A 26,770-nucleotide genomic window follows, 5' to 3' on the forward strand; every position below is an offset into this window, starting at 1 on the left:
ACTTAAGATGGAAAACATCTCCTAGAACAATGTATGTTAATCCAGCTTCCTTTTTTTTTTTTTTTTTTTTACTTGATTAGTTACATAGCTTTCAAATTACAAGCAAAAAAAGCACAATTTTTAGAACAAAATTATGAGAAACAAAAATAGATAATTCAATTGAAGTAAAACTGCTTTATTAGTGTACACTGTAAGAAGTCGTAAATGTTGGATAGTTGGAAAGCCTACGGAGATCATTGTTTGAGGAAAAGCAATTCTAATTCTAACAGGCTGCGTTCTAGTGAATATGCTCCGTTCATAGCAAGCAGAGGGAACATGTATGGAAAAAGAAAAACAGCTAAATAACATTATACAACATCACTAGTGACTTGTAGGAACTTCACTTTATCAAAACAAAAAGTTTGCTCGACATATGCAGAAAAGAAGCTCATTTTGAAATACACAATTGTCATCACAATAAGAAGAAAATACAATATGATCTGTAAGTAGGAATGCAAATGTCAGAATGTGTTTGTGTCCTTCACAACCTCATTTGGTTCTGCCTCGTCTCTGAAAGAGAACAGCTGGTTGGTCTGACACTTCTAACGCAAAGGCTCTAGTTGGCTCCTGGCAATATGCACATAAAAAGGTTTAACCACCAAGAATAATTCCTCCACATACAGTCCCAACACTATTAGGTCAATGCATAGAACTAACACTTGTGTTAACTGTGAAAAAAAAAGTAAACACAATTTAGTTTCAGCTTGTAAGACTTTGGCTAGTCCAGCAAAATACAAGACAGGTTTAAAAGGTACGAATCAGACAAGATATAAATGGGATGAAAGTAACAGTAAGAGGAAAATTTAGAGAAAAAAATAAAAGAAGCAAAAATGGAACTCAATCAGTTACTCTGCAGGACATGCATCTGTTCTCATGCACGCAAATCTTTCAAGTTTGTGCATTCAAATGCTGAAATTCTAGTTTCCGCAGAATCTTCGGACAAAGAAAATAACAAAACCTTCAGTGATTAAATTTAACATTTTATTTTATGTGCAACTTTCCCTTCAGTTTTTTTTGCATGCATACCAACAGAATGTGTAAGCATCAGTAAATATGTCATTTTCGCATTTAATCTATCCAATCAATTCATTTGCATGAACTAAAACATACAGCTTGTTGTGAATGTGTGCAAGAAAACAAGTCAAAATAGACAATGTGTAAGTAAGGAGTTCTGAGGCTGCTGGTGACAGTTTCTATATGCAGAACAGGTGTGAGCCAGTCGGCTTGATCAAAGGATTTTAAATCCTCTGTCATAACATTCCTTTTTAGTTTTAAGTCCCTTCAGCTAGGTGACAGAAATGCTGCAGTATCCAGGTTCTCAAACTGCATGGGGCATTGAGTAAAATCAGCTGAATGAAAAGGGTTTCCTTGTTTCCTTTTAGTTTCCCATGCTTTCTTAAATTAATTGTTTCTTTTTAAATGTTTCTGGTTGCTAAAGGTACACCTCAAAGGAAAAAAAATGGCACCCATCACTCCACATTACATGATGTTTGAAAAGTACCATAACCAAGCTATAAGCTGTAAGCCCAGCATTAATAAACAATAAACAACCCGTGGCTTTATAAACTAGATAATTTCTCCTGTTCAAATCGATTGATACTAAATAATGAGCAGGATGACCATACAAATAAATAAGTATGTTTATTTTAAGACCAATAGCACCACAATTTAGGGTTTATTTAAAAAATGTTATCATGTATGGGCAAAATTCTACCAATAATAATTAGTATACTAGTGTAACTAATGTTTAACATAAAGCCTTTATTTCTACACTGTGAAAACCGAATTCTGGCTCATACCTACAGCATATAGGAAAGTTCAGGGTTGTATGACAATTATAAATGTTTCTTCAGTGCGAAAGCATTTTGAATTACACAACAAAAACAGTTTAGTTATCTTTATTGTACTAAAAAAAAAAAAGGTAATGTGTGACTGATCAAGCCAATTTTTGAACTGCAATGGACACGTATTCTTTGGTTACACACCTACTGCTGAAAGGTTGGTTAGAACAATGTGATAAACTGCCATTTAGAAGGAAAAAAATTAAAGCACCTGAAAAAATAAAAAATAAACATCTCTTTGCTGGGATTTAAGCAACCAAATCGAGTTGAAGGGAGAAAATTTGTCTTTAAATTGAAAAGTCTTGCAATACACACAAAAAGCGAATCATCATCAAGCTGTAACTACTCAAATCAAGGTGTATTTTCTCAAGAACAAAAGAAACTCATCTAAGAAAAAGAGGAGTGAAGATTTTAAATATATTCATATACATATATTAAAAAAGTACAAAATAAATGTAGCTAAAACCTTTTGTAAAGACAATGATAAATGTGTAGTACAACTAAGCTTGTTCAACACTTAAAGCTGGAATACCTTACAGAAAATAAGATTGCTGGTTTAAGAGAGAAATAAAAAAAAAATCATAATCAAATCAAACAAAATGCGTCAAGATTATTTAGAAAAATGATTCTTTACAGTGAGACTGGAGAGGGAGGAGAAAAATGTTTGTTGACTTTAAATACAGGATTCAGAGCATATTGTATTCGACATCAAAGGCAACTTTTTTTTTTAAGGGTGCATAATTTGGGGCTGTGCAAGTACAGTATAGAAGCTATTTCATAGATTTATAAATTAAAGTCCCACTTTGGAGGACTTATTGTAATCTGTTATAATTTGAAAGTGTGCATTAGTTTATAATATGAGAAACGTGTGCATCTTTTTATACATTTGGAATCTCAGATTTAGTTATTGCGCATCGATGTGGTAGAAAATGTCATTTCTACCCTGTCTAAAGAGTGTTTGAATTTTATTTTGAGAAACCTTCTGGCTGTACTGAGTATCAAGGGTTATGGTGTGTCTTCATTATGTAAACCGCCGCTACTTGACTGCAGCGAAGTTTCCCACTGTGGGTGTTTGTTTGGTTTTAATTCTTGTCCGGTGTATCAGAGACGTGTGCGACCCTGTGTGATCAGAGCGATTCTCTGAAACTACAGAGAAAACTCTCTAGTGCATTGATGGACGCTTGTTCTCTCTTCTAAAAGGTTACGTATAAACCACTATTATAAACCACTGCTAGATTTCATACCATATCAGGGCTTAGATAATATCAACATCTTTCCCACAATGACAGAAAGAAAGTAGAAGTTCTACAGAAAGCTACAGGTACAGAGTGTAAGAGAAAGAGTAAGAGCATGCAAAGTGGGTTAAATACTGTGATATCAAAGAACTTCAGAAAAAAAATTGATTGTTTAACTGCATCTGCAGTGAGGTGACATGTTGTATGCTCTTCTTCTTGCTCTTAGAATTTCGTAATTTATCAATTTTCTGTGTTTAGCATCACTGATCTCACTGTAATTCTATTTAAATATACGCATTTCTTTTACCACCATCCAATAAAGAAACAGATCTAAGCTTGGATCCAAGTTTGAAGAGGGTGATTTGTGTCTAAAAAAGAGTGTTAGTGTTAATATATTTCTGCGCACCTTTAGGAGCACTCCAGGATAATCAGGAATAAAATCTGAATTATTGGGATTTAAAAACGGAAAGGATGACAGAAAAGCTCATGCTAAAGATTGAGTTTGACGTGTTTAACGTTAGCTGGAGAGGTGGGTGGTCATCAATGTGTAAACTGAACTAGTCACGCCTAATCAAAGAGTTGAGCAGAACCAGTGGAATGACAGCTTCTAAGATTAATCGGTGTCGTTGCTTGATCCCCGAAACTGCTGTGGTGTCCCTGAGGACAGTATAAGGCTCAGTCCTGCTTCAGGTCCTTGATCAGAGCTCAGCTGTTGTCCATGGTGAAAATCACTTTTTCTACCTCGGGTTCTCCTACTGGTTATGTCGGCCAATTCCATTTTAGTCCTTTACAGACGCTGTTGCTCTACCTTCTTCTGTATGACATGTTCTTTGTTTTTAAAACACTTTTAGTACTTTATTTAAGACTGCATGGTAGTCTCATTTAAGACAAATTGTTCTGACATTGTGGAACGCCAGTCTGACTTTGCTTCGATCTCCGTTTAGGACATACTAGAGCAGCGCACTGTAGGAGAACCCATCTGGGTCAGTACTTTATCTAACCACTGGAGAGGGCCGTTGAGATGTAGCTCAATCCAACAAGGAGTGCTGGTTACAGTCTGGCGCCTGTGTAAAGAAAAAAGAACAGAAATGGAAAAATAAAAGTAAATGAAATAAACTACATAAATTAAATTCAGATTTTAAAAATGAAATTGGCTTTTATTCCATGCAAAAAAAAACAAACAATGCATTTTCAAGTCATACCAAATTAAAGCATTTTATGCAAGACTTTGTCAAATAATATATTGTATTTTTGACTTTAATAGTTTCCGCTCAAAAAATACATTCTAAAGTAATTTAGAAATCTTAAGTCATTTCCCATCTGGGATTATTAAAGTATTTCTGATTCTAAACTCTAAAAAACATGCATAATTAGAATCCGTTTTAATAAGATTTTTACCAGTAATATAAGTTTGGCTGGTTTTTGTAACTGTACAGAAGCCAAAGAGGTTATGTGGTTGAATCTGTGGACAGGTAACTATAGATAAGTAGTAAGGTTATCCTTTGAGGTGGAAGAGAAGTTAAATTTGCCACAAGTCATTTAGGAGATGTAGCAAATATGAAAGCTGGTTAAAATAAGAACAACACTGAACTTTATAGTCTAGATGAAATTGCTCTCTAAGGGGTGATGGTGGCTTATCATGAAGGGGTTTGTCCTTTAAGCAGTGGGTGACTGGGTCGAGCTCTGTCTCTGTGTCCTTGAGCAGGACACGTTACAGATTTGCCTGCTGTTAGTAGTCAGAGGGCCTGGTTTCTGCCAATCTACCCCAGAAAAGTCACAATGCAGCTTCCTACAGTCAACATGTGAATGGGTACATGACTGAATGTGTTGTAAAGATCTTTGGGTTGTTTTGATTTGATAAAGTCCAAACAACAGATAATTTACAAGTTAAATAAATACTAGAAGAAAAATGGCGTGACTTGAGAATTGGACAGAGGGTGACAATCTAACATGCCTGCAAGTTTAGCCAGAAAGGTTCAAATTAAAGCTCATTAATGTGTTGGATTAGCATAAATGTCCAGATTTCATGTAAGTCAGAGATTAAGATCGAGGCATGGAAACAGATTTTCTATAATATCTTAATTATAAAATTTATGTTTTTATTGTAATATAACAAAATTAATAAAAAGGAGAAAAATAACTCAATGACTGTAGTGTTCTTTTTTAAAGAACGGATGAATAATTCACATTCAAATTAAAATGATTCCGAGCTCGTACTATGCATAAAAACCAGCTATCATTAAAATTTGATACACTGAGAAATCTCTATATAAACTATTCTGATCTGAATCTTAAAAGCCTAGTTATTCTGGACGACCAAATTATTGAATAGTATGTAACTCACCTGTACTCTGCTCCCCAACCCTTGACGAAGCTCATTCTGATTGTGCACATTCTGGTTAGTTGGTACACTGCTTCAAAGCCCTGATTAACTGACTGCGCTAGCAGTGCCGCAAACTCCTGGTTGTTGAAAATCTTTAGATTACAGCCTGAAAACAAAGAGAAACAAAAAGAAACAAGTAGAGAAGAGCAGTGCAGCTAACATACATCTATGATTGATGATGATTACTACACCAATTCAAAGTGTTTACATAATAAATAATGCTTGGATAGCTTTTCTTTAAAGATCACCATCAAGTGGTTTTAAAAATTGTTTGTGAATACGACAAAAACACAAACATTGCTAAGAGTAGGTGTGTTGTCAGCAATTATTCTGGAGAAGGCTGCCATGTCCCTAAACATCTGCCTCATACGTTCACTTTCTATGGTTCTAGCTGCAGTTCCCTGGATCTCACAGTCTATTCCTCCATGAGTTAACTGTTCAAACTTATATGGGTACAGATGAGTCAGTGTGTGGGTGACTGTGTGACAAATGCTGTCACATTGTGCAGGCTCTTTGTGCCTTTTTTTTCAAGCTTCAGTTTATTTGTATCAGTGAGTCATTCTGGACCAAATAGCACGGTTGTTTACTCGCTGACATTTTGATACCAGCTACCAGAAAGGACGTCAAGACTAAGATGGAGGCGAGTACAAGTAAGAACAATTTTTCCAGCGTGCTGACCTGGTGGTATCTTGCAGACAGTAGCTGGGTGCCACCCGTATCGTTGGTTACAGTTGGGACTTTGGACAAAGATGGCACTGTCACTGAGGCACTCAGCAAAGACCTCCCCACCGATGTAATACAACCTGACACCACGACCTGCAGAATTTTAGACAAAATATGAAGACAATAGGGAGGAGGGGGGAATAGAAAGTAATAAGCTCCTGGTAAAGATGAAGGAGTTAAAGATAAACAGCCTGGATCGAAAGTTTGTTAATAGAATCATTACTAATAGTTAACTTAAATAAAAGAGAAAGTTGACCGTTAAAAGTCTTAATCCCATCAATAAACCATGTGCTTTCATCAGATGAGACAACATTTTACTAAATGTTTTACTTTCTGATCTGAAAATATTTATGATGGTCCTGGCAGCATCATGCTATGAAGATTTTTTTTTTCTTCTAGGGAAGACATACTCTAACAGCTTTAATGAAATTTTTTTTTAGATCAAAGCCTTTCCACATTTTGGCCTTAACCTTTAGCTGAGCATGTTTGGCCAGATTTACACATTGCTTGCCGTTTAGCAAGTATTTTATTCCCTGAATGTGGAAAGCTGGTGGAGACAACACTAAAAAAGTTGCCTCATCAAATCTGAAAACATCTGGAATGCAAATCACAATTTTTTACTAAACTTTGAAAATCAAATTAACAATTGTCCATTTCTTTGTATCAATTTGTTTGCATAAAATCCATATAAACAACATTGAAGTTTAAAGAGGTGATCTAGGAAAACTGACAATAAATCTGATTGCAATTAATCAACTATGAAATCATGAACTGAATTAGTGATCTAATAACGGTTAAATGGTGGATAAAGACTAAAATATACCATTTAATAAAAATAAAAAAGCAACCAAGTGTGAGAAGTAATAAAGCCACAGTTTGTATACATGATGTAAAATTGCCTTTACATTCCTTTAACTGCTTCTATGGTAATTTAGCGAAGTCCCACAAATCATGAAAATTGATTCTGGAGTGTAATAAAAACAAAAAAAAAAACATTTTATTGCTTTTCTGGCAACTGAAATGAAATAAAAAATGTTCCATTTAAAAATTGGCATTTCTAGAATTTGTAAGGACTCTAATCAAATATCTTCCACAAATGTTGATGCTTTAAAGATCAGTTTTTTTAAATGATTGTACGTTTCGGGGATGAACTCAAGAAAGTGTAGGTATGACAAAGTTTTTTTTTTAAATGATTACAAACTGCCCTTCTCTTCTGACAAAAAGTAAAATGTAAAAATAAGCTGTGCCGTGTGATTTAAAAAAAAAAAAAATTGTCATTTAAATATGAAATTTACTAAATTTAATCCTCAATTTTTGGATTTTGTCATTTAGGAAGAAAAGAAAAAAGCAGAAGAAAAAAACAAAAACCTTTCCAAATATAAATATTTTTTTCCATACAACTCCAACATTGAACAATGTTAAACATAAATTCATGAAGTCTAATTTGAGCTGAAAAGAGCATACAAGAAGTTTTTAAATGACAAACAAACTCCTAATTTCACACACAAATAGCATTTGCAAGCGTGCATTCTCCTTCTCTGCATGCTTGTTGTTTGCTTTCCACACACACATAGCCTCCCTCCTACTCACTCCTTTGAACTTTATTTAGTTTGACAGTGGTAACCACCAGAGAGACAACAGCCTCCAATTGGCTACTTTTTGGAAATCCCGCTTTTTGAGACTGTACCATTTCTTTTGATTGCGGCTAATAAAGTATCAAAGCATCTTCAGGCTGGTCACTGTTAAAAAGTAGCAATTCTTAATTACTTTCTTAAATAACTTTGATTTTAACACAGTCATAAATGCAATCAGGCATCAACTGTAAAATTATTATTCACAATGATTATAAATGCACATATTCAGATGGAATCTAACAGTGCATTTGTCCTTTAGTGTCCAGCATTGTATAAAAAAATGTTCTGAAAGCAGCCATCACAGATTGTTGACTTTCTCTGGTGGGTAACATCCTACAACTGACAAAAGCTACAAAAGCAAGAAAAGGAAAAAATAAGGTCAACATAAGAGTAGAACAAAGGCTACAGATGGTAAAAAAGATAAAAAGTGTGCAGAAAATGAGCCTGCACTCATGGGCAAGTTACTGGAGCTTTGAGATACCGAATCTAAACATGTAAAAAAGTTCAAGCTATTTATGTGTAGTGAATGTGATCTAGGATAAAATCAAAATGCTCATAAGATAATTTATTGCTATTGAATTATTTTCTTTTTGGCAGAACGCTGACTGAAAACAAACTCTATACTCTACATTGGACCCTACTTTAATGAACCAGAATTGGTCGACTAAAAGGCTGTAAAAAAACAAGTTAATTATCTATTAAAAACCTCACTCCTAGAACCCTTTTGTGCACAAAGTGTCTTATAAACTACTGCTCCATTCATATGTGTATTAGGGCTGAAAAAACTAATCGGATTAATCCTGATTAATCAATTATTTAAATAGTCAACTACTTTTTCTACTTTCGAAAAAAAAAATCTTTAAGCAGCCTTTGGCTATCCGATTACTAATCAATTAATCAAAAAAAAATAATCGACAGATTGATTTGCAAAACAATGGTTAGTTGCAGCCCTAATGTGTATATACCTATATGCCTCCTTGTCATCTCCACAGTGGCATTTCTGTTAACATTGCTGAGGAGGCCTAAACAGAAGCGTTCAGAGTTGGAGGGATCGGTGAAGCCGTCTACGGTCAGAGATGGCTGGGAGGCGTGGAACGTCTCACCAACCCGCTGATTCAGCTCGTAGTAAGCTATAGAGCACCAAAAAGCTGGTTCACTGTAGGTGACAGGCTGAAGGTCTGGGAGGAGAACAGAAGAAATCGTTGTTCAGTCAGTATTTCAAAACCTTCAACTGCTTCTGTGTTGCATTAATTTCCACAGCTGAAAAAAAATCATTTTAAAAAAGAAACTCACCTAAGCTGTGACTGACAGGTGAGAGGGCGCTTGGTGACATTTCTGCTGGTGAGCCTGGTGGGAAAACCATCATATCTACTTTTATTCTTTTAAAATCAAAATATTCCAGTTAGAAATGTTGCTACTTTTAAAGGAAAATGTTGTTTTCTTCCAGCTTGAGGCTAGTTTTGCTGTTAATAAAAAAAAACATTGCCTTTATTAACTCTCTACTGGGACGTGTCAGAGTTAGCAGATATATTTAGGCCCAAACACCAAACAGCATTTTCTTTGCTTGCCCCTTTTGTTGCATCCTAAACTAATACACACTAATAGTTGTTGAGGAGATGCATTTAATTAAAAACGACCAATGGATTTTTTTTTTTATACAATTAGCATAAATGTGTATAGAGGTGCCTAAAAACTAGTTGATAGTACAGCCAGTTTGAAATATGTATTTCTAAACATTTTGACATCTTTCTATATAAGGGTAAGACCACCTATGCTACTAATACAAACTATTAATGAACATTAATGGCAGAAAAAAAAAACATAATATTGCCACAAAGTTCTGATACAAAATCTTTGAAAACCTAAACCCCATTAATATTGAGGCATATATTTCAATATACAACAATGTGTAAAATGTCTGAAAGCGTCACAGCAGCTCCCAACCACAACTAATCTACCTGATTCCATACTTTGATTCATTTGCTGGTCGCTGGTCTCTCCATCTTCACTCATGTAGCCCGGAGGAGGGGTGTCTGAAGAGCAAGTGATGAAACGCATTCATGTTTATGAAACAAGAAATCATCAAATAAAGTAATTTTAAGAGTTCTTTTGCATTAAAATGAGAAAAGGAAACCTCTCTATTTATGTAAAACAAACTGTGGACTCAATTAGTTGTAGGCTGATGTCATTTAATACATTTTATGAATTGTTTGTGTCCAAAAAGTAAAGGCAGCCTTATGACCAAAATGTAATATGAATTTATTTGAATTCAGATCCCTTAATAATTAAATTAACCATTATGATCAAAAGATGGTTTCCAAAATGTTTTCTGAGGATTATATAGGAGCAAATAGAAGAACAATGTCTTCTATGGTGTTAACACAGAAAAGGATTTTAAAATTAATTTAATCCTGTGCAAAGAGAGACATACACTATATTGCCAAAAGTATTTGCTCACCTGCCTTGACTCACATATGAGCTTAAGTGACATCCCGTTCCTAATCCATAGGGTTCAATATGACGTCGGTCCACCCTTTGCAGCTAGAACAGCTTCAACTCTTCTGGGAAGGCTGTCCACAAGGTTTAGGAGTGTGTTTATGGGAATTTTTGACCATTCTTCCAGAAGCGCATTTGTGAGGTCGCACACTGATGTTGGACGAGAAGGCCTGGCTCTCAGTCTCCGCTCTAATTCATCCCAAAGGTGTTCTATCGGGTTGAGGTCAGGACTCTGTGCAGGCCAGTCAAGTTCATCCACACCAGACTCTGTCATCCATGTCTTTATGGACCTTGCTTTGTGCACTGGTGCACAGTCATGTTGGAAGAGGAAGGGGCCAGCTCCAAACTGTTCCCACAAAGTTGGGAGCATGGAATTGTCCAAAATGTCTTGGTATGCTGAAGCATTCAGAGTTCCTTTCACTGGAACTAAGGGGCCAAGCCCAGCTCCTGAAAAACAACCCCACACCATAATCCCCCCTCCACCAAACTTTACACTTGGCACAATGCAGTCAGACAAGTACCGTTCTCCTGGCAACCGCCAAACCCAGACCCGTCCATCAGATTGCCAGATGGAGAAGCGCGATTCGTCACTCCAGAGAACGCGTCTCCACTGCTCTAGAGTCCAGTGGCGGCGTGCTTTACACCACCGCATCCGACGCTTTGCATTGCACTTGGTGATGTATGGCTTGGATGCAGCTGCTCGACCATGGAAACCCATTCCATGAAGCTCTCTGCGCACTGTTCTTGAGCTAATCTGAAGGCCACATGAAGTTTGGAGGTCTGTAGTGATTGACTCTGCAGAAAGTTGGCGACCTCTTCGCACTATGCGCGTCAGCATCCGCTGACCCCGCTCCGTCAGTTTACGTGGCCTACCTCTTCGTGGCTGAGTTGCTGTCGTTCCCAAACACTTCCATTTTCTTATAATACAGCTGACAGTTGACTGTGGAATATTTAGGAGTGAGGAAATTTCACGACTGGATTTGTTGCACAGGTGGCATCCTATCACAGTTCCACGCTGGAATTCACTGAGCTCCTGAGAGCGACCCATTCTTTCACAAATGTTTGTAAAAACAGTCTGCATGCCTAGGTGCTTGAATTTATACACCTGTGGCCATGGAAGTGATTGGAACACCTGATTCCAATAATTTGGATGGGTGAGCAAATACTTTTGGCAATATAGTGTATATAGTGACCATGTTTCATAGATCATAGAGAAAGGGGTTGAAAAGCAAACCTATTTTAACACAAACCTGGTATATAGTTGTTAGGAGGATCTATGCCTGCAGGGAAGTTGGTGTTTTCAGGGATAGAGTTTGTGAAGTCATCTAGAGGTGGAAGTTCTGTCAGAATCTCTGTGTGGCGTGGCACCAACACAGGAGGCAGCACTAAGAAGAAAAATGAAAGAATTGTATTTTCCTTTTTACAAGTCAAATGTAAGTAGACAAAAGCTACGCATTTATAAAACTTTACATAGATACTGTCAGTTTGAAACAACTGCATGAACTTCCTCTAGCATGTAATTGCTTATTTAAAAGAAAAGTCTTCTGTAATTCCACTGATCATTACCAGGCGTCTCCACTCTCTGGTAGTGGTAAGGATTGACACAAACTTCATCTTTCTTCAGATTGAATGCATATTGGCATGTGTCAATAGCCCTCAGCTCATGGTGGCTGTGAAGGTCAGGCCATCTCCACAGTCGGCAGTAGATGACATGAGGCAGGCCTTTACGATGAGAAACTTGCAGACGGCCATCAAGGGACCTGATACATTGAGGGGAGAAACAGACAAAGAGCTCTTTTTTTTTTGTCAGAAGTATGGAGGACAGTTGGAAAAAGGTTTTTGTACTGAAGTGCAAGAAACAAGACTAGTAAAAACCCCAATAACATTGGAAAAACTAACTTTTACCGTTAAAGTGTACTTAAAATTAAACTCTTCAGTTTCTGTTACTTCATTTTATAGGACATGTTGAAAGCATTGTAGAAATCTGATGTGTGCTCCGAAGCTTGCCTTAACACATCACATAGGCCTATTCTCTACATTTTTAAATCCCTTGTCAAAACCCACCTCTTTGCTTTGGCTTTTCACACCTAGCAAGACAGTCGGCTTTATTCTATCCTTTTATCCCATTTTTAATGCTTTGATTGGACTGGGTTGAATTGGAATATCGCTTAAAGAAAAGATAATTAAACCTTAAAACTAAAGTGAAGTAATTTTTACCAGTTAATATTTAGAATAGCATAAATGTGTGAAATCACACTAATCAGTTTTTTTTTTATAAAAGCAATATGTTATAAACTTTTATAACCAGGTCCCCAAAGTTAATTCATAGCATTAATTGCAATGAAAGGTGAGCCAGAAGTGTTTGCACTGAGGGGGGGTTTATTATAAATGCAGGCCACACTTTTCTGACTTTTATGTGATTTAAAAACAATACTTTTAAAACCATTTTATGAATTTTCTATTAATTAAAGTATTACGACTACAACTGTAAATGTTGTTTTAATTAATTGGTTTTGAGTAGAAATAACTAGTGATGGCCTGATCCGATATAGTTATCAGAAATCAGTTTAATATATATATAATAAATAAAAAAAAAATGACTGGAATAAATCGGCCTGCATCTAAAATCCCCTACATCAGCGAGCTGATAGAAACACTGCACCTCATTCAGTTTCTGTTTAAAGTAACCCATTAGTTAATAATAAAGGGATTAGTTACTGTTGGAGTAATAACACTTGATCAAGTCTTTTGAAATGTGATACTACAAAAAGTCAAACCTGCATCAGCCAAAAGTAAAGGCTACATCCCTACTCTCCATATCCCATGATTAAGCCTTTTATAACATTCCACACAACTAAATACGTGATAAAAGATTTTTGCAGGAATATATAATCAATAATCAAAGCTGTTATATCTATATTCGAAATACAAATAACCAAATGCCACACGTACCATTTTTAACCCTTTATAGGGCACTCAGTGAAATACTTTGAAAATTTCAAGCCAATAGTGTCATTGGAATCCAGGACAAGACCTTATTATCTTTGTAACATTCAAAAAATGTGGATCTTTTAATGGAAAAATTAATTGTCAATGTAATAACAAGAAACACCAACTTCCCCGAAAATATTAAGAAAAATAACAAAAGTGCTTCTATATGAAATTAATGAAAACACTCCGAAAGTAAAAGAAACACATTTTCATTTGGTGCAACATAACCTTAGAGGCATTAATGCTGATACTAGCACTTATATATTTAGTTTATAAACCTAAATATAATGGTTAACTAGGCTTATTGACTTTTTAAATTAGCTTTTTACTTTTTTTCTTGACTGTTACCTTTTTTAAACTTAATTTACAGTAGGTAATATATCATCCAGGGGCTCATCTAATTGTTCAAATGCCAAAATAAGATGTACAGCTATGTAGCAGTATCTTTGCTGAATGGCTAAACGGCTGGATCAAAAACGCTAACTTGCCACATAAAGGGTTAATAAACCCTTTTTCAAACCTCACAGTTGCAAGATATGCTCAATTTCAATACAGTTTAAACAGTGTGCATCTTTTACTTGCGTCTACAACTTGCACAGGGTTCATACTTTAATGAGTAACTCTTATTTAATGCTTTTTAATCCTCTTTTAATGGTCTTAGAAAAGTTTTTTACTGCCATCAACAATTACCCATGACTTTCATATGTAAATATATATATATATATATACACGGCAAAATCCTTGGTCATCTTCACAGTGGACAGGCTGCAGCCATGTCCCGAGTTCCTCGTTTTCCCGCCACTTTGGTTCAAATTTGCATTTTTCCCCCCATTCTCTTACCTTTTCTCCGCCTCAAGCTTCTTTTCCAAAGCATTTTAATGCAACGATTATCAAATTTAATGAAATTTAAAGCCAATTAAGGCCTTAATTTAAAAAATTATGATTTAATGACTTTTAATGATTTTTAATGACCCGCGGAAACCCTGTTGTAGAACTTAACTCATTTTATCATGCAGTGACAAATCCCTAAAGTTACAGCTCTTACCATTAACTTAAAATAAAGAAAGAACCTAAGTACAGAGAGATCCATTCCCCTTCAAACTCTTGAGATAACCTGAATGTGATTAGATCACTGAGAAGAAAAAAATCTTGAAAGATTCAGCAAAACAACCAACATAGTCCGATTTCCAACGTTACGTCAATAAAACCTCAGGATTTTCCAGGTGCTCTTTATCAATACCCCAACTGGTCAGAGTGCTCTGAAGATTTTGGCTGTTAAAGTGGTACAGCTGACTGGAGTTTAAAAAAACCCCAGCATATACTGGTTAGTTTTCTGTGATTAAAACAGTAAAGTCAACATAAATAATGAAAGAATAATGGTAATGAGCACACAATGCAATTTACAATGACAATGCATGTTTGTAACAGACAAGGCAACATTATACTGCATGAGGTTTGTGCAGATGAGGAAATGTATGTTGACAGTGGATGCGAGTGTATTCACCTGCTATGGTCAGGGTATCCGTACATGCCTGTAGAGTCCCACTGCTCTATCGTGTGGCCTGGGCCTAGACCCCACAGTTCTGAGCAATTGCTACAGACACACATAGACAGGACAAGTGGAAAACATGATCAAAATAAAAGCAAACAGATGGTAAACATGAGGTGTTTCAACTTAAAAATGAAAGTGCAGATGTGAACAGCTGGTCTCGTGATCAAGTATTCGCTCACCTTTTTTGTGAGCAAATACTTTTGGGTTTGGGAGTTGTAATGAGAAATGCATTGGCTGACACCTGTGTGTTCTGTGTGAAGTTTTCTGCAGAAGATTGTGGTAAGGGGCTGCCATTTCAGTTGATATAACTCTTAATCCTGACATTTTGGGCAACTTTGTGAGCAGCTGGGGATGTCCCATCATTGCAACATCAAGACATCAAGTCAAATAAATCAAGATGGAAGAAATTAAGTAGAATAAACGGCCCTGACCTAAACTGCATTGAACAACTAGAGGTTTAAGTTTCAGAGGGCCGATGAGAAGTAAACTTTTAGCATATAGACTATGTGTACCCAGAGAGAGAGACAGCAGATGGAACATGATCATGCAACAAATTCAAATCAGACAAAATGCGATGTGATGCAATCAAATGGTGGAAGAAGCTTTTATCCAAGATCACACCTAGATCATGAAAAACTTCAAGATTTTAACTTAAACAGTTAAATCTTTTTGACTCAAAAAAAATAAATAAATAATACAACCATGCAAGAGATAAATGGTTATAATCTTTCAAGTGTTTAAATTTGTAATTTTATAGCTTTTCATATTTAAAACTAATATCCTCTTAAGCTGCACACATAAAACACCGTTTATTTGAACATATTGCAAGACAAAAAAGTGAGATGGTGAAAAGTCAGACAAATTGCACAATGAGATCTCAGAGGACAAAGACATTGGAATTGTAAGACTAAATAAGAGGGGGAAAAATCTTCATGTGCATCAAAGAAAGGTTGGATTGTTGAAAGGTTCATCGCTGTATTCAGCAAAGAAAGGGAGATTTTGCAGTTTGGTTGAAATAGTTGTCTTAGCCGTCTCTACAAGTCTTTATATATTGAAACTCTTTTACTTACAGGCAAAGTACAGTCCCACTGAATGCAAATAAATTGCCAAATGCCTTTTTTTTATTTAATTGTTTAAAGCAAATATATAGTCTTCTGGTCAACAATGCTTAATCTAAAGCTCCCAGTTGATATCAAGAGGCTTAAACATTAGTTATATGATAAGTATGTATAAATGAAGGTTGATTTTAGATTCGAAAACAAGAAAATTTTTCCACTATAGCTTTAGCACACTCTTTATATGGACTACCATTTCTGTCTAAAGCTAAAAAAAGTAACAAACAAACATTAAGTAACAAAAATCTACCAAGTTTCAATGATTTCTACATGGTAAAGCTACGCTGACATTAGAAGCCTCAACAGAAATCTACAAAGCCCTTCATTTGGCATCAATTTAGCAGCCATTTAGGCACCATGCTGACAACACCCCCCAGGACCCAGCTGCTTAAGATCACAACTACAAGAACATGACTAAAGCGATCCATCTTAGATTTTATCAGACCATTTCCTCACATTCAAAGAAAAAAAAAAAAGCTGTATGCATTACAAGCCTGAATGCCATCTGCAGTAAACCAGTGTGTTCTTCTGGGTTGTACATCCTGCCATTTCAGAAAAGGGGTTGATTTTTTCTTTTTTCTAACAATATACTGACTGAAGTCAGAGAAACTGCAGGCTGTGTCTGTGACTTCAGTCCTTGAGTCCTCTTACACACCCGAATCAAAACGCTTAGTTACCTTCTTGGCACTTCAGCACCTTTTAGAAGCTCTGGGTTTTGTTTTCTCTGCTGTACAGAGTATAAAATAAAGGAGTGTTGCACACTGCCATTCAGCCGTCTAAAAACAAGCCTATTGCAGCTTCTTGCTTCTTACAACAAAATTAAATAAGACTTCCAAAAGATACTTGATAAGTAAATTAAAATCACACAAAAAATCCTTAAAACTATTCAATCTTTTTAAGATAAGTGATTTAAAAATTTGAAGCTAATTTTTTATACATCGTTTTGATGTTGAAAGTTTTATTAGAACTTTTTAAAACTTAAGTTAGAAATTTACTGCAAACTTTAGGCTTGTTTTCAGAACAAATGACGAGACTCAAAACCTAGCATGCATCAGCTGGTTAACCTGGTAATTGTTTTAAAGATTATAATTAATGCTAAAACGTATAAACACAAAAAGGGTGTGGGGCTCTTGCCTAATACGTAAAAAAAATAAAACGTATATAAAGTGCCAGTAAGGCACTTTATATATAGTTACAGTAAATGTTTATAAACCAGAAAAAAAAAATAAAAATCACACATACAAGCAAATCAGATCAGCTTTCTGGAAGAAACATTCAAATAATCTGAAATCACTGCACTGAATTTTCAGTATGCTTAAACTGTAATTTTCTGTTAGTTAGATTAGGATCTTTCCCAGCATAGGGTCAGCTTGTTGTTTACAGTAAAAGACATCATAGATCTATAGATTAAAAATACATTTTTCCTTAATCTTTTTTACTGGAACCTTGCACCATAGCAGTAACTGTGACCTGATAAGAACCTTCTTAAAGCATAACTCACCCCAATTTCAAAAACTACCCTGTTCCCCAAAAAAAGAAACGCTAACAAAGTGATCAGTGGGAGGAGTCTTACAGGCAGGGATAAAGACTGGTTTGTTATTGTCGGATCTGTAGTCTGCAGCATTTCAATTTTTGCACCTTTCCCCAATTTAATGAAGGTTTTCTACCTGTAGAAGCTAAGAACATACTTATTTCCAAAATGTTCTATGCCTCTTCATGTAATCTAAGGAGATCTTTGCAGTCTGTTGACGGTGTTGACATTTACAGGCCAATTAATAGAATGTCTGCAGATGTTTATATTTGCAAACCATTGCGAGTAAGAGCCATCACTTGCCCTCCATGTTCTTCAATGTGGAACTGGGTTGTTACAATTTTTTCCTAGGTGTGAAAATAAAACCAAATTCAGGCTGGAGCTGTTTGGCGTGGGGGGGGGGGGGGGGGGGGGGGGGGGGGGGGGGGGGGGGTTGAAGCTAAAATCACAATCTGACTGTGTGTTGCTAGGCAGAACTTGCATAAGAAAGAAGCATTAACCAGCCTAAAGTGTGAGGATGGTGAGGATGAGCAGTGGAGGTTGATCGGAGGGGTAGTAATCAGGAAATTGGCAGCTAGATAAGAAATATTGAAAGAATGATGAATGAGAAAAGTCACGTGGGTCGTTACAACAGATCAATCTTTTAAAGGTGGATGATTTTTAAATCCCCTTCGTCACCTGAGATGTAGGGGAGGCTTTGCGGAGCCTAATGGACTAGAGCAGTGGTTCTCTGCCCTGTTCTTTAGGGATCCGTCTTGCATGTTTCACACGTTCCCTTGTTGCATCACACCTGAGAAGAATAGATGATTAACAGGCTTCTGCAGCACCTGATTGCAGAGGAGGAGCCCTCATGTGAATCAGGTCTGCTGCAACAGACGTATCTAAAACTTGCAGGGCAGTGGTCCCTGAGGACCGAGGTTGAGAACCACTGGGCTAGGGCCTTTATCAGTTTGAAACACTAACTCACTATCCTGACTCAACTTTGCCCAAAGCAGGTGCAAGAGACTATGGAGGACAGGCTGAGTAAAGATGGGGTCCTGTGTCCATGTGAGTAAGTCAATTATCCGAATCTGGGGCTGTGGCGACAAAACCAAACACACATGTAGCAGTGGTGAAAGCATGTTTCATTTGAACCAATTGAAAAATTACTGCTACGCCCACTGCTCAACCTTTACAGGGCAGGACAACGATGCGTTTAGGAGAAATACTGCAGAACTAAACAAATTCACATGAAAATGTAAAAACGCTTGCATGATAACAAAGTTTCACTACACAGGCACAGTTTATACACCTAACCTGCTAGATTATACTTTAACTTTACAAGACATGGGAGCAGTGTCTAGGGTAAGGATACAACTAATCTATTTTTATCATTTAATAATAATAAACCTATTAATAACAACAACATTGATATTGCACAGAGGGAACAGGATTAAAACATTTCCGGATGAGATCACATTATCTTTGACCTGCTGCACAGGTATGGAGTTCCACGGGGAAATTGTTTCCATACCACACCGTCTAAGAAGAGTGAATCCTTTATCTTTTATTCCTTTTTACATCATGTTTCCTTGTTTCCTACGCTTTGATAGCATGAAACACATTTTAATCTAAATCTGCCAGATCTATGAATCATGCAATGTGAGTGGAAGCGAGATGCAGTAAACAACTCTGGGGAAATAAATTCTGTAGCACAACACCTGTTGCGCTGTTTTTCCCCTGCAGCTCTGGTCAGAATCAGGTCAGTAAAATAACAGATTACACAGTTTAAAAGTTTAAGTACCTGCAGAACCAAACACTGGATATTTAGTTTTTCCTACAATAAACCATAATAAACCTGAACTACCATTTAGCACTAACCCACAGATCTGACACAAAGTAAAATGCAAACTTAATTCTTCACCTTTCTTTACTGTGATGACATAATGAGAACAAAAACTGGCACCAGAAAAATAGAATAATTAAAATAGCCAACTAATGAATTATTAGTTGCAGCTATAATAGCAATACTAAAGTAAATATATTATTCTGAAGTCATCATGTGATTCGAAACTACAATCATGTTCCGACCACTGGCCAGGGATGCAGTCAAGAGTCACAATAGTCCAATTAACCAAAGTGGGTCGGATGATTGGTGGTGCTACCAGTTACACCACGTTGACCAAATGTACTAATATCATGGTGCTCGCTTTTTCTGTGAAAACGCATAAAAGGCATCACTAAACTCTCTGTTGGATTGGTAGGAACTATCAAAGGTTAACAGCAGCACTGAGTTATCTGAAAATCATTGAGATGTGATTAAATACCTAGAGGAAGTAGCCTTAGCATTTTTAAATGTCTTAACTGGTGATATTCATCAGGTCAAGTCTAGAACGGGTTCTGCTGGTGCTGTATGCAGGGCATGTGTTTCCTTTACCAGGGTTTCACTTCTGTAACCTTCTTAACCTATGGCACAACATAACAGGGAAGTGAACCTGCTGTTGCAACATGAAAACTGCACTTCCGGTGACAATCTTGATGCAGATCATCTTTTTTTGAATGATTGTTGCTTTAGATTGCACTACTGTTTATCAGCAAAGGGGGTGCAGTCACATACAAGTGATTCCAGGTATACCAGGACATTTAAATAGCAGTTATCAGGGGCTCTTACCTAGGTATTGTAACACACTTTGTGTTGCTGTTCTGTGTGCTGATTGCTTTCTCCAGCTCATCCAACTGGCCTGTCTTCTTCAGCTTCTTCACCAGGCTCTTCACAGCTTTCTCACACCATTTCTCCTCCTGCCCTCCTCCGTTCTGCTCCCCGACTCCACTGATTCCTCCACCAGCTCCTCCACTGCCAGCTGGAGTCTTCTTCCATCCCAGGAGGCGCTTCACAACCGGAGGTGTGAAGGGGAGGATGGAGGACATGGTGGCTCTTGTTTTGTTTAGCTGAAGCTTGAGGAATTCTGATGGCCTCTTTTAAACTGATGTCAAGTAAAACACTGTGAGGAAAGGGGCTCTAAAACTTAACATAAACCAGTTGTCTGCAAGTCTTGTAATCGATTATAAAGCTAAGGCATTGGTCTTAAATGATCCTGGGGAATCTTGGAACAAAATGAGGGACTGGAAGAGAACATCCAAGGAAACCTAAGAAAGAGAGAAAATGCATCAGTGGAACATAAATGCAGCTAGGAAATGTTGACAAGACAGGATTGCACATTTCTTTCCAACACATTATTTGACGCCACACAATCTCCTGATTCAAGAATCTTCATAATCATACCATCAACCAGGGTGGCAGTCAAAACATCACACACCCTTGCAGTGCTAGATCATCAATTAGCCACACTTTGTCTAGAACTGTAATCTAACCATTCATAAACATACTTATTCTGTTTCTCTACTGAATTATAAAAATCAAGCTCCTTTAAAGGTGTTCCTGTGTACAAAGGCGTTCTCCAGAGATAAAGCAAAGTGACTTATCTATTACATTTAATCAGTTGTAAGAATGATCAGTTGTTATTGAAGAATTAATGGCATCTATTAATTTTATAAGCTGGATATGCATGTAAAAAAGTATAAAATGGCCCCTTTTTTTCTCCCTAAAAGTTAGAAAAAACAGCAATGTCTGTTTACAGAGAGTCTATTTCAATTAAGGCAAAAACATTGGCCAGTTTTGCCTCAAGTGTTGCTTTCTGAGCTGAAAAAAAAAAAGAACGTCCAATTGAATACTGTACATGACCTTTAAAGATGCTCATATGCTGCTCTGTAAAAATCAATGTTAACATCTGAGGTATGCCGGTCCATTTGTGTAGTCATTGATTTTGTTCTTAATGTTGTATGACCTGCTTCCAACAGGCTTATCTTTGCCTTTTGTGTGTTATGATTCACTCAAGGAAACATGCAAACAGTTTTGTCCACAGACTGTGTGTGTTATGAGGAAAACATTTAAGATGGCAAATAAAAAGAAACCTTTTAAATCAATGTGACTTCGAAATATTTCGATACCCCTTAGACTCAGATTGTGAGCCGTAACAACCATAGGATTTAATCTAACTGGGCTAACATGACACGCCCACTTAAAGCAGTACATTCTATTAAGTCTAACAAAACTGATTAGACTCTTTTAGACAGTATTTTCATATTCAGTCCTCTTCACTATGACTAACTAAATAACTGCATATATTATAGTTTATGTTTAGTGAAATTGTATCATGGGAAAATGGGGACGGAGACAATACACTATTGGTTTTGGGTTCAGATTTTAGTTTATTTTATGAATCAGAAAATTCCAATTTACCTCAGAATTGTCCAATTTATTAACTTCACTTAGGCAAAAAATAAATAAATTCACGTATTGAGTGAACCGCTTATTGTGCAAGTTAAATAGTTAAGCCTGGCATAAAATGTGCAGTTTTTGATCATTTGAGACCAAAAACTGGTCATTTAAAACATAAAGACCATTGATGATCTCTGCATCAGGGAAATGATCATGAAAATGGTGAGCAAAAATCCCAGAATTACACTAAGCAACCTGAAAAATGACCTGCAGAGAGCTTGGACCAAAGTAACTAAGGCCACCATAGTTACACACTACACCAAGAGGGGCTCCAATCCTATAGTGCTAGACATGCCCCCCCCCGCCCTAAGCCAGCACATGTACAGACCCGTCTGAGGTTTGCTAGAGAGCTTGTGGATGATCCAGGAGACGATTGGGAGAATATGTGGTTAAACCAAAGTACAACATTTTGGCACAAATTCAACTCATTGTGTTTGGAGCGAGAAGAATGCAGAGATGCATCCTAGGAAACCCCATATCTACAGTGTCGCATAGGGGGGCGAAAATAACTAAAATACCAGCTACAGTGTGAGCAAACCTGGTGAAGACTTAAAGGGGAACACCAGTTTATTTACACTGGCCCCTTGTTTTAGGTGATTACATCATGTTCTACTCACCCATATTAGTTTTGTGTCGTTTGAAGCTGTTCCGAAGATTTTGGTAACGTCTTCCTATGGGCAGCGAGTTGAAGGCAAACTAAAGGGTTCATAATTTATTCGTTATGGTACACCTTGCATGCCGGCTAGCATTCATCCATCCTGTTCGCTGAACTGCTGCTAATTTTACTCATATGCCTGGAAGATGTCTAGTGCTACTACCACAGATGATCTCACTCTTGAAATGGAATTGAACGATTCAGATTAGCTAGCCGAATGAATAGAAGTTGTAGAGCGTAGCCGCCTGTGGCCCGGGCTGCCTGTCACAACTCCAGTCCGGCACGCAGATGACGTCATACACACTCCGATTTGTTTTTAAAAATATATAAATATAAAAAATATAACCGCAAATGTCTGTTCTTGGTGCAATAGAAAATGTGAAGTCTATAGGGATTGCCATTAATGCTCACACTTAATGCACTTATGTTTTAAAACCATGAATTGTTGCTATAAAAGTATACTATATTTGTGCCAACCACATAGGGCAGCCTCTTGTATTCAACTGTAGGAGGAGTAGTGTTAGAAACTAATAATGAATTGTATTTACATTGCACTGTGCATCTAGCTTAAATATATCACATTTCTACAATTAAAGTGTAAAAAGAAACATTAGAATTAAATAAAATAAAGGAGTTAATTAAGAGGTGGTTAAAATAAGTTTATAAAAACACACACAATTAAACAGTATGGAAGTTTACCCTCCATGGATATCTGTCTGTTTAAATAATACAGATAGTGAGCATACTTGATTTCAGGATATACTTTTTATGTTGACACAATTTGCTATTTTCCTCACTTTATTTTTAGACCTCAAACTTATAAGATGCCTTTTTAGATATATTCATACTTGTCCATAGGGAGGTATTTATTATATTCTTTAAAAAATCCACTATAATGACAATAAAGCAAAAATGGCTCTGTATCACACAAGATTTAATTATTTGGACTGAAAGTGATGGAAATGTGGATGAATCCAACACTTCTGGTAGATTAACCTACTCAAGGACAGCCTTGCATTTAGACAGCTACCCTATCCCTACAGCATGATGCTGTGACCACCGCCTGTTGCCGTAAGGATTGTCACCAGCCCTCCTGCTCCTGCAAGTTGGCAGTTTCCTCTACGTTGTTTATGATAAACTACAAATATGACTTCTTAGAAAAGAAACCCTCCCTCCCTGCATTTGTAGATTACATAACAGCTGAAATCTTAGATTTTTTTCTGGAGAGGTAGATCTTTGCAGCTCCTCAAAAGTTGCCCCAGGCCTCTTGGCTGCTTCTCTGATTAATGCTCTCCCTGTTGTGCCGGTCATTTTAGGTAAACAGCCATGTTTATTTATTCTTATAAGTTACTACTTATTTTTCTCTCCATCTATTTTTAGATGATAAAATCAGGAGCAAATATTGCCAAGAATAAATGAACCACAGGGGGAGCCCTCAGTCCAGCTCTTTGCAACTGACTTATAACTTAGGGCTATAAAGTATTAACACTTCCACCTCAAAATAACCCGTCATTTTGTGTATCCCACCCAAATTAAATAGAGAAATCAGTGTCTGTAACATAAAGTGTGGGAATAATTTCACAAGGCACTGTATGCCAAAAACAAGAAGGTCAAAACCTGAAAGCTAGAAGGATGTTTCAAATAAGCTCAGACAAAGCAAATTAGAACAGTCGTCACTAAAAGCTTTTCAGATACACAATCTCCCAAGCCTTTAGATTTGTTAAGCAACGGCACTGATCAATAAAGCTTAGAGACTGCTGTGTGAAAAGAGCGATAGCAAATTACCCCACAATACTTCAAGGAAGGAAGGGATAACCATCATTTGTGCATTACTCTGAAAGTGCCTGGTCTTTCCTAAAATTAAATCCACCTGCTTAACCTCTGGACTTCTTCCAACAGCACAGTATACACGACCTAAACGAACCAGAAAACAGCAAACTACACCATAAGTGTGACAACATTTTCCTTTAATTGCCCAAATATTTTATAAATATGTTATTATAAGTGGGTCTGTAGCCCCAAACTGTGCTTTGTTAGATTAAAACAAATCAAATTTACCAAATAACATAGGTTAAATAAGTTTCTGTTGTTTGTTAACCACCTTTATGGGGGGAAAAAACTGTTTTATAAGCACATGCCTAATCAGAATAACAACAAAACATGAAAAACAAAACACTTAATTTTAAGCATAAACTACAAAGTTTTCAATGGAGAAAAAAAAGTCGACTTAGTTTATGTTTCTAGACGGCAGGATTACAGAAGCTGGTTTTAACAGTCGCAGTGCTTGTGCTTCACACTACACTTTTACTGAATTTCTCCAACCTCTTCCTGTCCAAAATTTGGAAAAGGCCACAATTGCTACAGAGATTAAAAAAATAAACTTAAAAAAACAATAATAAACACATACACACAATAAACTGAATAATATGACTATATATTAAATCCTAATGCTACAGGGGTTTCCCTTGCTGAACTATATTTCTAAAAACATCAACTTACAACTGTGATTATAATTCACTGAAATGCAGGTGTGCATAAAGTCAAATTAATAAGCGTGGTGGTGTAAATGTTGAACTAGCTTGAAAAGTAGTGCATCACTACGACTGAAATTTAAATTAACATTTGTAATAGTCTGTCAATGTAATTCATTTTACCTTTTTTTCTTTAAATTCGCTTCAGAATTTATCTTTAAAGCCACTTTGAAAAATTGTCAAGTTTTCTGCAGATTCTGTGTTGAACATTTCATGTTGGGTCCCAGTGTTGTTGACAGGAGGGACAGCATTCTTAATCTCAAATATTATACATTTAAAATTGATGGGGGGGGGGTCTCAATGCATTTTATTACTCTATTTATTGTCATTTATAAACACACAACTCAGACTAAAACTGTGAAGGGTTTCCCTAACTGCACCTTCAGCAGCACCATGAGATGTTGCAAGAATGCATTACTGAATGCTTGAGGGAGAGGGCTTTCATGTTGTTGTTGAAATTACTTCAGCTAAAGGTTAAAACACAAATGAGGGTAACTAATTTGCTGAAACAACAGAAGCCTTTGTTGTGAGGAATCCCACAGTAACAGAGCGCACAAGGAGCCTTCAGAGTGAGGGGATAAAGTCTCAACGTTAGCCGATGAACTGAACCAGGGAAAAAGGTGATGATATGGCTACCACCTATCTCGGCTCTAGCTATCAGGGTTCTCTTGGGAATATTTGCTCAGTTGTTTTGTAAGCAGAGCCTGGTTTTTGCGTGGGAAACTATGTGTTTGGGTTACTTGGGATAGATACACACGATCTAAAGAATAAGCTAACGCTAACGGCGACTTCAAAACAACCATATGTGTAACGGCTTTCACTAAAGCCAGACATAAAAATAGTCTACTTACATGCTCGGTTAAAGAGAAAACATGGTTCTTCCCTTTTAGAATACCTGATACGATTTTCAGATTACCTTTAAAAGCAAAAAGAGTACGAAAGAAAATAGGCTAGCAAGCTTGCTACTTAGTGCCACAGACAAATAAACAGGACTGTTGCATGTTTTGTCGCTTAAAAACCCGATATCAAACAAGCTTAAAAATACACTTACCCGGCAGAAAGATGAAATGTGGTGGACTAGTCATTCAAGTACCTGTCAGAAAAACCTGACTATTTATTCGTAATACACGTAGCGAGGGTAAAAACAGTTTTCCACCTCCGAGCCACCGGAATGATGGCCCCTCATTCATAGCTCAACCAAACGTGCATCTCTTCACGCAAAACATTCACTCAAAATGGCACCCTTAAGCCCCGCCTCCTCTTAATTTCTATTGGCTGAATATTGGGAATCCGCTAATTAGAAGTTAACAACTCTTCTTTCTATTGGTTCAAATATACATCCGTCATGCTTAGGCTGGAAAACAACATTATGTTTTCTTTGTCAGGAGGAAATTTTATTATGCATCAGAGAACACCTTCAAAGTTTGCTTTATTATTTGCAGTTCAATTTGAAAGAGTGAAATCGTATTATATTTTAATTGTATTTTAAGCTTTTGCTTTAAGTACCAAAAATTGAAGTTACAAAGTCAGCACCTGTAAAAAAAAAAAAAGTTAATTTAATATGGCAACAATAATAAGTATGTTTTTGCATACTGGAAAACAACATTATGATAATTTTTTACTTTCTTTTGACAGGAAAACATTTTACTCATCCATCATAGTTTTTAATATAGCACAATAAAATAGATTGTAATCAAAAGTTTGCTTTATTCTTTATTTTTTGTTT

The 26,770-nt window shown here is 36.5% G+C and overlaps 1 protein-coding gene across 3 annotated transcripts; it reads right to left on the bottom strand.

Annotated features, from left to right (window-relative positions):
• Positions 1-154: 154 nt before the first annotated feature.
• smad2 (SMAD family member 2) lies at positions 155-26,263 on the bottom strand. 3 transcript variants are annotated; one of them, XM_038268288.1, is made up of 11 exons: positions 26,096-26,263; positions 20,191-20,666; positions 14,847-14,936; positions 11,918-12,111; positions 11,602-11,736; positions 9,826-9,888; positions 9,149-9,202; positions 8,821-9,033; positions 6,177-6,314; positions 5,460-5,604; positions 155-4,179 (listed from the first exon to the last, which is right to left on the bottom strand). In XM_038268288.1, the coding sequence occupies exons 2-11, from the start codon at positions 20,445-20,447 to the stop codon at positions 4,056-4,058; spliced, it is 1,413 nt and encodes a 470-aa protein (XP_038124216.1). In that variant the 5' UTR covers positions 20,448-20,666; positions 26,096-26,263; the 3' UTR covers positions 155-4,055. The 3 variants fall into 3 exon arrangements, with proteins under 3 accessions (XP_038124216.1, XP_038124215.1, XP_038124217.1); XM_038268287.1 differs by having other exon boundaries at positions 9,814-9,888; XM_038268289.1 differs by lacking the exon at positions 14,847-14,936 and having other exon boundaries at positions 9,814-9,888.
• Positions 26,264-26,770: the final 507 nt, after the last annotated feature.

The sequence above is a fragment of the Cyprinodon tularosa genome, unplaced genomic scaffold, assembly GCF_016077235.1.
Source record: "Cyprinodon tularosa strain WSP-4 unplaced genomic scaffold, ASM1607723v1 ctg7, whole genome shotgun sequence".
Taxonomy (NCBI): Eukaryota; Metazoa; Chordata; class Actinopteri; order Cyprinodontiformes; family Cyprinodontidae; genus Cyprinodon; species Cyprinodon tularosa.

What these genes read in the sequence shown, in the direction of transcription:
- smad2 (XM_038268287.1), bottom strand. Translation starts at nt 20,447, where the DNA reads ATGTCCTCCATCCTCCCCTTCACACCTCCGGTTGTGAAGCGCCTCCTG. An exon ending in GGATACCCTGACCATAGCAG is followed by an intron (nt 12,112 to 14,846) that starts GTGAATACACTC and finishes TCAATGTATCAG; the next exon opens with GTCCCTTGATGGCCGTCTGC. An exon ending in GGTTGGGGAGCAGAGTACAG is followed by an intron (nt 4,180 to 5,459) that starts GTGAGTTACATA and finishes TTCTTTACACAG; the next exon opens with GCGCCAGACTGTAACCAGCA.